Source organism: Salvia splendens, chromosome 8 (genome assembly GCF_004379255.2).
Source record: "Salvia splendens isolate huo1 chromosome 8, SspV2, whole genome shotgun sequence".
NCBI classification, from domain to species: Eukaryota; Viridiplantae; Streptophyta; class Magnoliopsida; order Lamiales; family Lamiaceae; genus Salvia; species Salvia splendens.
Genome location: NC_056039.1, coordinates 32,340,326 through 32,354,699, shown reverse-complemented (window position 1 = coordinate 32,354,699; position 14,374 = coordinate 32,340,326). Strand labels below are relative to the sequence as shown.

General features: G+C 37.2%; 2 protein-coding genes across 2 annotated transcripts; both read left to right on the top strand.

Moving 5' to 3' along the window:
• The first annotated feature begins 1,961 nt into the window (after positions 1–1,961).
• On the top strand, positions 1,962–2,939 carry LOC121746100 (caffeoylshikimate esterase-like). Its single transcript, XM_042140018.1, has one exon. The coding sequence runs from the start codon at positions 1,962–1,964 to the stop codon at positions 2,937–2,939; it is 978 nt and encodes a 325-aa protein (XP_041995952.1).
• A 1,747-nt stretch (positions 2,940–4,686) lies between these two features.
• On the top strand, positions 4,687–5,136 carry LOC121746099. The gene has a single exon (XM_042140017.1). The coding sequence runs from the start codon at positions 4,687–4,689 to the stop codon at positions 5,134–5,136; it is 450 nt and encodes a 149-aa protein (XP_041995951.1).
• Positions 5,137–14,374: the final 9,238 nt, after the last annotated feature.

Below are 14,374 nucleotides of genomic sequence, written 5' to 3'. Positions count from 1 at the left end.
AGCTGAGCTCGCCTTCTTCGCGCGTCAACAAACGCGAGCTCAGATGTACAAGATCTTAGCTGAATGGAGGGCGACAACTGACCCCGAGGAGAAGAGTTTTCTCCACGCTATGCTCGTGAGTATGCAAGTCGATTTAACCACCGCCGCGGCACATGTGGGGGGCTCAGATGCGGGCTCAGATGCCGCAGATTTGGGGGTCCCGGATAGCGGCGACAACGGCGGTGGCGACGAGTGTGGCGGAGGCGGGGGGCTCGTGTGTGGAGGAGGAGTTTTTTTTAGATTTATGTAATTTTTTTTATTAATGTATTTTTTAATTTTTAATAATATTATTGAGTTTTTCCGTATCTGTATCGTACATTTAATTCCGTATTTTGTGTGATTGTTAATTATTTATTTTTATAATTTTGTTTATTGTGGCTAGGCTATGGTTGGGCTATTGCTTGTCTAGTTGTTTGTCCTGATGATGTGGCAGGAGGAGTTGTTAGTGCTGCTGATATGACAAGCGGAGTTTTTGTTAAGTTATGGCTGAGCTATGGCCAGGCTATTTCTACGGTGAATGCTATAATGGAAATGGCGACTTTTATGAGAGATAAACTACCACCTCACTTTACAAAATTTATGGCGGCAGTTCAAACTTTTTGGAATGGAACAGCAATTTACCTGTTCAGGCATATCATTAATTCTTTGATGTTGATGTTTGATCACCAGCTCATGTGGTTTGCAGTTGAAACATGAATTGGTTAACTAGCAGCATAATTTCACGTGGAACAAGTAGCTGACACGTGTTAGTTGGCTATTGGACAAGTTGTTCGCAGAGGTATTGGCATCCATGGCATAATTTTGGAGGATTCATTTGGTGAAAATAGTCTCCAGTTTGAAGTGAATAAACGAGTGAGAAAGAATGGCTTTTTAAAATTTCACAATGTGTGCTTAAGAAATTCAAAAAATTAGGTCATTTGATATTCTGTTATCTCTTTAAAAATTGAACAAATTTAGAGGTAGCCATAGTTTTTATCGACAGATCCTAATTAGAGAAAATGAGGACATTCTGGTGGTTTGAGTGTCTGAGCGGGGCGGCCACCCTCACTTGTCCATCCTAAATTTGCCGACTGAAAGAGATACATAGAACAAGAGTTGAGATATATTACTATGCTAATTTAGAGCATCCACTATATGAATCCTCATAACACACAAGAAATGTGTAGTGGGGCTATTTAAGGGATGAGTTCACTTAGTTTAGTAAAATGCAAGGTTGAATATAGAATATATAACAAATTAACACACAAGAAATGTGTAGTGGGGCTATTTAAGGGATGAGTTCACTTAGTTTAGTAAAATGCAAGGTTGAATATAGAATATATAACAAATTAACACACAAGAAATGTGTAGTGGGGCTATTTAAGGGATGAGTTCACTTAGTTTAGTAAAATGCAAGGTTGAATATAGAATATATAACAAATTTTGCTTATTTTCATTTTCTTCAATGTTTTTACGTTGTCCTTTTTAAGTACTTTGCAATGTGATATACAATAATACAAGGTGGATAAAGAATAATGGGTTGTGTAGTCACTACTATTATTTGAACGTGCCTATCTTTTGGCGCCATATTCGAAATCGTTGTAACACATTCTCATACTCCGCAACCATGTCATTTCAAGTCGAAATCGTAGTCACAATTAATGTTTCATGCCCGATTTCAGCCCTTTTATTATTTAATTGAATTTTCTAAATATGCAATCAATTCAATACTTGAATTGCGAAAGACAAAAAAGGTGCAACATAAGCCGATTTAGCCATGATCCATGTTTATTAATAGTGTACACTAAATAATTCAAATTCATTTATTCACATTACCGTAGATACAGCTGGGAGGGCAGCCTCTCCCAACCAATCATAAAGCACCTAGCCCTTATATGTTTGGCCAATAACTCTACACCCTTTCACTCTAGAGAGAGAAAAAAATGAGTCATCCAATTCATGAAGCCAATGAGAAGAGCCCCTACGGCAACCTCACAAAGGAGGCTTTCTACAAAAAACACAACATCCTCCACCAAGAGAGCTCCTTCACCAACGCCCAAAACATGAACATCTTCACCCAGTCATGGCAGCCGAACGACCCCTCCCGCCCCATCGCGGCCTTCCTCGGCATGATCCACGGCTACACCTCCGAGAGCGGCTGGCTTTTCGAGCTCAACGCCGTGGCCGCCGCCAAATCCGGCCTCTTCGTCTGCGCCCTCGACCTCCAGGGCCATGGCCTCTCTGACGGCCCCCGCGACCACATCACCGACATCCAGCCCCTCCTCGACGACTGCCTCCGCTTTTTCGCTGACGCCAGGGCCAGGCACCCCCCAGGCCTCCCAGCCTTTCTATATGGGGAGTCTCTGGGAGGCGCCCTGGCCCTCCTGGCCTGCCTGCGCCAGGGGGCCTGTCAGGCCCCCTGGCGTGGCCTCATCCTCAGCGGGGCCATGCTGGAGGTGTCTAAAAAGTTCAAGCCGGTGTGGCCGCTGGAGAAACTGCTGCCTGCGGCGGCGTACGTGGCGCCGGCGTGGAGGATCGCGATCACGCCGCCGCCGGGGAGGCGGTCGTACAGGGAGGGGTGGAAGAGGGAGCTGGCGGCGGGGAGCCCGAGTAGGAGGACGTGCGGGCGGCCGACGGCGGCGACGGCGCAGCAGCTGCTGAGTGTTTGCGAGTGTATAAAGAGGGAGTGTGGGGGTGTTGACGTGGCGATGCTGATCCTGCATGGAGGCGAGGACGTGATCTGCGATCCCGAGGGGGCGAGGCGGCTCTACGAGGCCGCGGCGAGCAAGGACAAGACGATCAAGGTATACGACGGCGCGTGGCATCAACTGATCGGGGAGAGTAACGAGTTTGTGGAGGAGGTTTTTGACACCGTGCTGACGTGGATAAAAGTCAGAGCTGATTTGACAAACATCAATTGAGGAGAATGTATTGATTTTTATTTTTTTTTAGTTTTGTGGGAAGTAGTATGTACAAAAGCCCAACTAAGGGATGTTGAAAGCCCAATCATAGCCCATTAACCGCTTGGGCTATCTCAATAAATGTCTAATTTAATTTACCCGGATTAAAATGTGAGATGTAATTATAATTGAGTGTTAGAAACTTTAACCGAAACAAAATGTGATATTTCATAGTGTATATCCATATAATTAATAGTATGACACTTCATAAAGATTTGATTCATATACCAGGAGAATAGCCCATGGGATTATTTGACTTTCTCTTATCTATCGGAAGTCCAATTCAGCGTCACAAACTTGTTTGTTTTCACACCAATGGGCTCTTAACAATATTTAAGTTATAAAAAAAATATAGCACGGATATAATTATTTACTACTACTACTACAATCTATCATACGTAGGCTATATATAGACCTTCAACTTGAGGATGTGCAAGTGTGGTTTGCGAAAACATATGACTAACAATATGATAAATAACAATATGTTTGGTGAGCATGTCAATTTTCTTTTCCTCAACATAAAATAAGTGTTAACTTTAAAATACCATTGTTGGAGAGAAATGATAAATACAGTATTCCTTCACATGAAAGGTAAAACAAATGAGAATTGCACATGCAAGTATGCCAAACGAGAGAGAAAAGTCCAAGCAAAGGGACGAGAGGGAATACTTTTTTAGGTAAAAGGTACTCCCACTTTTATTCCCGTGCTCATCTCCTTTTAAAACTTACCACCACCGTCCCCAAAAATTTGTCCCACTTTGATTCGTCACGGGTTTTAAGAAATGTAATGGAAAGTGAGTTGAAAAAGTTAGTGGATTGTAGGTCCTACTTTTATATTTTAGTTTTATAATAAAATGTGAGTAGGAATGAGTTAGTGAAATATGGAGTCCACTATAAAAAATGGTAAAAAGTGAAATGAGACAAATTTTGGGGGACGGACGAAAATGGAAAAATGAGATAAATTTTCAGGGACGGAGGTAGTAAAAAAGGTGCTGCAGGTGATAGATTTTATAAGAATTAGTTACAATTACATTCACTGAAGAAAAAATCAATTAAACTTTTTAAATTAAACTCTACAAACCAATGAGTGATAGACAACTCACTCATTAAATGTGTAGATAGCAAGAAAATCATAAAATTTGATTAAATTCTAGTCTTTTTTATAATTTTAAATTCGATTAGAAAACCATAAAGTTTAAAATTGTTCAAAGATATACCACTGGATTTGATTTGAGTGAAACCGTATTTGATGCGTCATATAACAATCGAAATTTGAATTTATATGTTTATCCGAATTTTCATAATAAGAATATATCTGTTTAACATCGATTGAGTTAAAGACATATATACTCTAATAATATACTTTATAATTTTTCCATTAATTTTATATAATAACGTGATAAATCAAAATTTAATCCAAACTAATGGTTTTTTACTGTACTTATAATTTAAATTGAAGTAAATAGTAGGTTCACCGTTCACATAGTGTGTAGCTATTTACTCACGCAATAATTGCTCTGTCTTCATCCCATTTTGTTCCACTCCGACAAGAATTCACGAGTCCAGTTTCCAAAACCTGATAATTATAATTTATTTACTGCAGTTAATAATCACAAAATATTACAGAAAAACCGAATAAAACAATCAACACTCCCAATTTCCCATCACTCATTTCATCTCATTTTATCGTCCAATCCAATTCCCAAAAATGAACAAAATCCTCCTTCAATTCGTCGCCGCGGTGGCCCTATCCGCCCTCCTCGGCCGCTCCGCCGCCCGGGACCTCCGGCCGTCGGACCACGGCCTCGAGTTCCAGGAGGGCTCGTCGGCGCCGCCGCCGCGAGACGGCGGCGCCTACGAGCAGCAGGAAATGATGGCATTCTTCGGCGAAACGACGTCGTCGGCGACCGTGCAGCTGCCGGAGGCGAAGAACATCAGCGACACGTGGCTGGGAGCTCGCGCGGGCGAGAGAGCACGTGACGAGTCAAGGAGAGATCACGTGCGGCTGGGGTTGCTGGTGGCGACGGCGGTGTGCGGGCTGACCGGCGTCGCGCTGCTGGCGATTTCCGGCGCCGTATTTATCTTCCGGCTACGGAAAACTGACCGGAATTCTTCGCCTTTGCCGCCGATTCATGCGGAGAAGAAAATCAGTGGTTAGTGCTGGTTAATTTTGATTGATTTGAACCATAATCCAACTTTTAATTTTTTGTTCATAATAGTTTGGGTTAATTGAGTTGATGATGATGTTCAAACTGTTTTTGAGATTAAACCATACGTCTTTAATTAGTGGGTTTAATTTTATTTGACTGATTGTTGAATATTGAAATTGTACTTGAACTTTATATAATTATGGAGTGTATAGTACTATATAAAAATAAATATCTTAATTTAGCTATTAGAAAACAAAAAAATCGTTCGAAAAAGTGACATCCTGTTTAATTGGCTAGGGATGGAAGAAATATGAATTTTGATATTAGAGTTTTCTTTTATTTTTCCAGTCAAAATTAAATTTCCTGTTGCATTTGGCTTACTGAATTAAATATCACCGTTACATTTTTATGCCCTTTTATTTGATTGTATATTGTAGTTTTTTTTTAAAAATTGACAAGTAGTATTATTGGATGGTAAGATTGAGCGATTTAATTCAAATATGTCGGTAATACTATGGTTCAATTCGGTTTCTGCACATGCCTCGACTACACCCATTTTCCTTCTTTAATTGCTTGTTCGATTATTCAGCTCTGCACTAATCGTAGCTCGATACTCAAACTCGGCCCACGTCTAAGCCGGTCTCTATAGTAGCTTTTCACTCTTATATCCCATTATCAATCTCAACATTTGGTGAGATGATTTAGTTGGCCTTCACAATCTCTCTTTCTCCACCTTCCTCTCTTGCTCACCTTGGATGCACCACTATGCCGATTTTGTCCGTGTCTATTCAATTTGTAACCGATTTTTGACCGACATGCTCGGATACGAGGTTGGTGGGGGTGAAGAACGTCGGATGGGCAACGTCCAAGGCGACGACGAATATAATGATTTATTGGAGAGTGATGTTCATTTCCTCCAAAAAAAATAGGAGTACTAAAATTTTAAATCATGAACATACCATAGTGGAAAAATGTGATATTAGTTTTATCTTACACAAAAATCATCTTAATTGACCACCTGTATTATTTACAAACAACTCATCCTTACCTCAAAAAGGGAAAAATCTCATTATCTCATCCCTCTTTAAGTGCGGCAATCAAACTGACCTAACACCATTATCTACACACACGACTATACCTTTTCTAGTTGGATAATATATTTATATACAATGAAGAAAGGATATGAAATTATTAATGATAAAGCAATTCCAATATTAGTGAACTAAGTTGCACTAAAATGTGGTCATTCTTCATTGCTCAATAATTCATGAAAATGACACCCTATACCTTTATTACATAATCGAGACGCGTTATCTCATATCTTCACAACTCAACCAGGCATGAACGTTTCATTATGTTTAAATTCGTAATAGAAATCCATGGGTTCCATCCTAAAACCAATTGGTGATAGGAGGAGAGGCACATGCGACTTATATAATGGATTAAGCTCTTTGTGTACATCGATGTGAGATATTTTTATATTCATTTTATGTTTCAATTGCCAATAGAATTGATATACTTAACTTAGAACATAGAGAGACATAGTGTTTAAATTGATCAGATTTTTTTATGAAAATCACAAGAAAGTTGGTGTATAAATAAATGGAAAAGGACACAACAAAATATATATATATATATATATATATATATATATATATATATATATATATATATAGGATTGTGATCAAGGTAGAACCATTCTTAAACGTAGAACAAATGCCAAACGGAGGTCGTTAGATCTTTTAATCCAATCGTGTTGATTTGCACAACAACTTCCCATTACAACCAAAACTATTATTAATGGGTGAATGCAGAGAAGTGAAAAAATAATGCATGCATGGACTCTTCTTCGTTTCATTCATTCTTCCATCAACATGTGAGTTTTTTCACATGTTGAGTCCGGAATGTCGTGAAAACATAGTCTAATATGTATGATTTTTAATCTTGACCGTCATTTTTTCCTCATCCAATGAATAAAATATGTAGAGTTCTAGGTTCTACACTTAAGAATGGTTCTGTCTTTAACGCAACCATATATATATATATATATATATATATATATATATATATATATATATATATGCCACGAATTTTGACATATATCAATAACAAAGTGCATATACATTCAAATTTCAAATGCAAGAAAACTTAATAGGCATGCCACGAATTTTGACATATATAGAGACAAAATTTTGAAAATTCCTTGTAGACATTTTCGAGAAATAAGTATTCACTTATACAATCAATATTTATTCATATAGTATGAAATTTTACTTCTTAAAATTGGATATTTTTTATGTATATATAAATATCTATTGTATTGAGCAATTTTGGTGATTGAATGAATTGTTTGCATTTGCAACGATTACAGTACTACTTATTTCCGTAATAATATTGGATGAACCTAAATCATACTACAACCGTCTATAAAAAAAATAGACTACTTTTTTATTTTATGGTGTTCATCAAAATTAGACCAATTTTAAATATGAAAATTTTTAAACAAATAATAACTTGACACATTATTCTAAATGTGAACTCCACAAACCACTAACACTATTTCCACTGTCTTTTCCCTCTATTTCTCTTACTTTACCAACTAAACATTAAAACTTATGCCATTTATAACTTTGTCTATTTTTTATGGACTAAGGAAGTATGCATAAACATAGTTCTATGATTGCTGATATTTAAAAAAAATTCAGTTATATTCACAAATTTCAATTTTGTAACAAGTTAGACATTTTTATTCTTCTGCCACTTGAAAAACAAAACGCACCCACAAAATACTTGTCTAACACCACAAGTATTCGATTGATGTTTAGAAAAATATCGTAATGATCAACTTAATATTATCTAAATAACCAAAGTTATACTCCTGTATAGTGTGGAAACATCGTAATGATCAACTTAATAAGTATTATCTAAATAATTCATTTATATATTTTGGTAAGTAATTAGATTATCTTATCATTTCCGTACATCTACTATTTAACAAGAAAATATATTGCATACAAAAAGTAATTACTTAAACACAATTATGGTATACACCAAATTGCAATAATATTGTCATGATATTTATATTTCGACGGCATAGAATTCGAAATCATTAGCTATTATATATCGTAAATCATATGGAGTACATAAATTCAATCTGAATATTATGGAGATCACATATCATCCAATTATATGTGTGTCTAATATATTGTTCTCATCTATATAAATAGCGACAGAAATATATGTCAATAACAAAACTCACTTCAATACTATCGAAATGGGTCGTCCTATTTTAATATTGTTAATAGGAGAACGAGAACAGGAAGAAGCCACGGAAGAACTGGAAGCAGATGATGACTCCAGATGACAAGTGGAGGACGAGGGAGTTAGTCCAACTACAGCAGCACCGAGAATTGGACGCTCGTGAACGTGCAAGATGTCCCGGGAGCGCTATCTCGACTACGTGCCTCGTTAATATTGAAGTTTTATGGTTATTATGTTAAGATTTATCTTTTCGGATTTTCGGGAAAATGGTCCCCATTGCATATTCACGCTTTGTTAGCCATTTTAGGAAGCCAACTTACCCGGTCAAGTAGCTTAGTCGTTGCGTTTCTTTAGTTAAATCATCCTTTCTGTTACCCATGCATGCTTACGTTCTCTTTCTGTTTCTTCGGTCTAGTAGATGGAGTAACCTGCTTTTGATTTCCTAAGTCTAATAGTTTAATTTCTCAACCCACTTGTTGCGTGGCAACAGCCAAACTCTCCCAAAAGCCTCTTAATGCATGCTAACACATCCGTTCTCGTGGGATCGATCTTTTACTTCCCTATACTAGCCAATAGTATAGTGGGTTGGGTTTTTAAGCAAGAAAAGTGTGTCCAACAACCGAATTCTGACAGATCCATGATCTCCTAGACCCTGTGATCTAGTGAATCCTCTGGACCGAGTGGATTAAGATATATCAAAGTGCACACGCTCTTTCTAGCTACTTCAGTAGCCTCCATGCTAACTCAGTGGTACATTGCGACTTAAGACCCGCAAACATTCTAGTAAAATCGAGAAATCAAGATACAGTGATAGGAGCCCGTTTACTCAAGTTATGCTTGGGCTAACATGGTAATAGTCTTGTTTATGTTTTTTGATATAAAATATTTTAGAATTGCATTACATATGTAATTTTAACACATGCAGGTGTAGACAAGCTATGTAGCACCCGAGTTCAAGGAGCAACGCAGTGAGGTTACATATGTAGTGGACATGTGGCCCGTAGGATGCATATTTGCTGAGAGGATACTTGGATATTTTCCATTTGTTGATGAAGATTTCCTTCTCCCTAAGGAGCAATTTGAGGAAAAAGTGATAGACATGTTCTACTTTCTGGATGGCTATGCACTCAATTTTCCATCTATTTTGTTGGTTGTTTTGTTTTCCAGAACTTGCTCAAGCAAGATCCAACGGAAAGGATCACAACAAATGCTGCTCTTAATCATCCATTCTTTACCAATGATGTATATGCCAACAACTTGGTTCAAGGCCATGTCGTCAGATCCAAATCACATTCCAGTCCCATGACCACCTATGCCTAAACAAACATTATCTTTTCATTGCATGGTTAGTATATATGTTGTGTTAAAACAGTTGTCAGTCCACTAGCCTATTTTAGCTGTAACATCCCCTACTCGTCCGATGATAGACCGAATAGAAAATGCCACAATTTTAGTACTATAAATTATAGCAAATTACAAATCAATTTGTAGCTTATTTTATGATTTAATTCATCTACCAAGACACCTTCACATAGCCATATTATTTTAACATATGACTAATTTCACAAGATAACATTATAGCATCTAACAACTTTTAACACCTTATTTCATATAATTTCATAATACCTCAGTAGATAATCTCAATTATCAACAGCTAATGTCAAACATCAATTTATATCATACAATGTCGAATCATATCAGACAATGTCAGACACACCCTTCTTGCATCAGAATATATCATTTAGCATCACATAAGATCCTTTTTATGTAAGCATATAATTTTTCACATATCAAACACGTATAGCCTTCTTAAGTGCTTAGTTACAAACTAGGATCACGGACCAGATCAGAAATAGAATCAGATGTAAATGCGGATTTTGTCCTCGAGAGGACTCCGTACAGACCACTCACCCATGGGGTGCATATCAGATAGATCAGATAACAATTAGTAAACGATCCTCGCTTCGGTTATCCAGAAGACGAGTGATCACAGATAATGCAGCGCTGTTGTCCTATAGCTTGCCAATTGTACCCACAGAATACACTCAAGCACGGGGCGTAAGCACAGTCAAGTATACTTATTTCAAATAATAATCTACGATAATGCATCAGCAAACTTTTACACCAGGTCATATCAGTTTAACAGATTAAACTCCTACTCTCTTAATATCATCACATATTTCACGTCATAAGCCACATATACAGATCACATACTGTATCATCGATTAGCACATAATATTATATATACAATTATATAGACCTAATTAAAAAATTAAGAACTAACTTAAAATATACTACTTCTATAATTACTTTTAGTTTACCAATTTTTGCAGAGCATAAATTTTGTAATTTAAACTGATTAATATATTCCCATATATATTAGTCAAATCATATACTTGAGACCTTGATATGCTATAAGATGAAGGGACCGAAGCCACCCTAAAAAATGAGAGAATGGCTAGCTGTTTATTAAGATGTCCAATTCTCTAGATTTTTTTTAATGTATTCTCTTATCTTTATTTGTATTTATTCCAATACTTCCAGAATATTCATATTGAAAGAAATCATCTCACCTTTCCGACCTTTCATTTCTCTCGAACTTTCTAGAAAATCATTTTAATAAATAGAGTGAACTACGCAAATAGTCCCTGAACTACGCGTTTTGCACGTAAATGATACCCAAACTTTAAAAATATTGTGAGTTGTCCCTGAACTAAGGTATAATCACATTTTTTATACTTTTTCACTATGCATCACAATTTTGCACAAAAAATGCCCCCAAGGCATGAAGGTCATTTTTGGACTTTCATATCTAGGTACTAGATTTGATATTTTTTTTATCTTTCTCTCTAGTACTAAATATGATGTTTTATTATCATTTGAGTATCTAAAATGATATTATTCACTGCACTTTTTCAATCACTTTATGTCATATCTTCTTTCTCGCTCTTTCTCTAAAATTTTAGGAAGTAAAAAATAAAAATAAAAAATAGTATGAAATTCTTAAATATATTAATTATAAAAATCAAAATTATAAATTTAATTATAAAAATAATTTGTAGCAAAATTTCATTTTGATTGCGATTTGATTATTTTTTAATATTAAAAATTAATTTTTTAACTAAAACTAAATTCTTAATTTTCAATTAATCATAATATTTAATATTTAAAAAATTATTGAACCATAATCAAATTATATTTAGCTAAAAATTTTATTTTGATAATTAAATTTATAATTTTAAATTTTATTCCATATTTAAGAATTTCATAGTGTATTTTTTTATTTTAGTTTTTTACTTCCTAAAATTTTTAAGAAAGAGAGAAAGAAGATATGACATAAAGTGATTGAAAAAAGTAAAGAGAATAATATCATTTTAGTTACTCAAACTACAAGAAAATATCATATTTAGTACTGGAGAGAAAGATAAAGAAAATATCAAATCTAGTACCTAGATATGCAAGTCCCAAAATGTCATTCATGCCTTGGGGGCATTTTTGGTGCAAAATTATGATGAATAGTGAAAAAGTATCAAAATGTAATTACACCTAAGTTAAGAGACTATCCGCGATATTTTTAAAGTTTAGGTACCATTTGCGTGCAAAACGCATAGTTCAGGGACCATTTGTGTAGTTCACTCTAATAAATATATGATACCTACGTACACACACAAATATTACATTCCTATTATATAATCAGTACTGATTTTTCATTTATGACATAAAAATAGTATAGTACTTTAGTAAGTTTTCGGACATTTCTTAGAAATCTATCAAAAATATAATCTACTAATTGATGGAATATTAATGTAAATTCTCACCATCTTAATTTATATCTCCATTCAATCACTTAATGTCTATACAGTCATAGTCTAAAATATATAACTTTAATTATTATCATCTTCGACATCAAATTATTTGTCGAAAATTTCTAATTCATAATTTTTCTAATTGGAATAGGGAATTCCGTCTAAACTCATTTTTAGGATGTTACATTAGCAACAAACACCCTCCACCCTCCGCTAAATGCTCTCTCCACCTCACCTTGAAAGAATAGACTAGAGAATGATAGAATAAGTAAAGAAATGTCTATAAGAGCATCTCCAGTAACGGCGTCAAAATCGCGACGCCGGTTCTGACGCCGAACCATTGGAACCGGCGTCGGCGAAATCGGCGTGGCCATGCCGATTCGCGCGATGACGCAGGTTCCGACGCCGATCCTCACGGCGCCGATCCTCACGGCGCCATTGTGGGTCCCGGATCGGCGTCAAACCGGCGTCAGATTTTATTTTTTATTTTTTTTTCTTTTGAAAACACTATATATACGCGCTTTGAACGTCATTTTCATTCGCACCACTTGTTTTAACGAGTACTCTCTCTCTACCTTACTTTCTGTTCAAGATCAATTTAAGAAATGAGTAATGCCGGTGGTAGTGGTGGGGATGCGGATGAGTACGAGCGTATGATGAACGAAGAGCTAGATGCCTATACGAGCCGTGAGGTTGATCGATGGATGCAGAATTATATGCAGCCGACGACACCTCGCCCACGACCAGTTGTCCACCGTCGACAAGTGGTTGATCGTGATCATGAAGCTGCACATCAGCGCCTGTTCACAGATTACTTCACAGAGGAGCCGCGTTTTAACGCCAACCATTTCAGGCGTCGTTTTAGGATGAGGCGGGACTTGTTTATGCGTATTGTTAACGCTTTGGAGCAGCGATATCTGTATTTCCGCTTCAGGCACGATGCGGCTGGCAGACCCGGCCACACCCCTATTCAAAAGTGCACTGCGGCAATCAGGCAGTTGGCCTACGGCACCGCGGCAGACATGTGGGACGAATACCTCCACATCGGTGAGACGACTGCCATCGAATGTATGAAGTATTTCTGTCAGGGCGTGATCGAAGTATTCGGTGATCAGTATCTCCGAAAGCCTACCCCCGAAGATTGCCGGAATCTGCTGCGGATGCACGGGGATCAGCATGGGTTCCCGGGAATGTTAGGCAGCATAGATTGTATGCATTGGGAGTGGAAGAACTGTCCCGCTGCTTGGAAGGGGTTTTACACGACCGGCTACAAGGGAAAAAATCCCACGATGATCCTCGAGGCCGTAGCTGATTACCGGTTGTGGATTTAGCATGCGTATTTTGGGATAGCCGGTTCGAACAACGACCTAAACGTCCTCAACTCGTCGCCCCTTTTCAACAAGCAGTGCCAGGGCGTCGGTCCGGCCATCAGTTTTGTCGCCAACGGCAACCAGCATGATATGGGCTACTACTTGGCGGATGGGATATACCCTAGGTGGCCCGTCTTTGTGAAGACGATCCGGTGCGCATCAGATGCGAAGAAGGCCTACTTTGCGACGCGGCAGGAGTCGGCGACGATGAAGAAGCCCTCCTCCAAGCACATGCCGACATGCGTCAGACGGAGGCTCATATTCGACTCCAAAAGGATTTAGTTGAAGAGTTGTGGGCGCGGAGGATTGCAAGGCGTTAGTTTTTATGTAAGTTTATGTAATTTTTTTAAATGTAATTTTTTTAAATGTATTTTTTTAAAATTATTGTATTTTTAAAATTTTAATATTATTATTCGAATTTTCCGTATTTGTCTCGTAAATTAAATTCCGTATGTTGATACGAGTGTAAATTAAATTATATAATTGTTATTAGTGATGTGGATAGGTAGTGTGAAGGCTATGTGAGGGCTATTTGATGTCCAGTTGATGTGGCAAGCTGATGTGGCAGGAGAATTGTAGTGCTGATGATGTGGCAGTGTGAAGGCTATGTGAGGGCTATTTGACGTCCAGTCTTACTGGAGATGATCTAAATATGAGTAAGTTGTACTTCCCCCGTCCCTGAAATTTTGTCACATTTCATTTCTGCACTCGTTTTAGAAAAATGATAATAAATAGTTAAAGTGGTGAGAGGGTAAAGTAAGAGAGATAATAACGTAAATAAGAGTATTCTCTACATTATTATCTCTCCT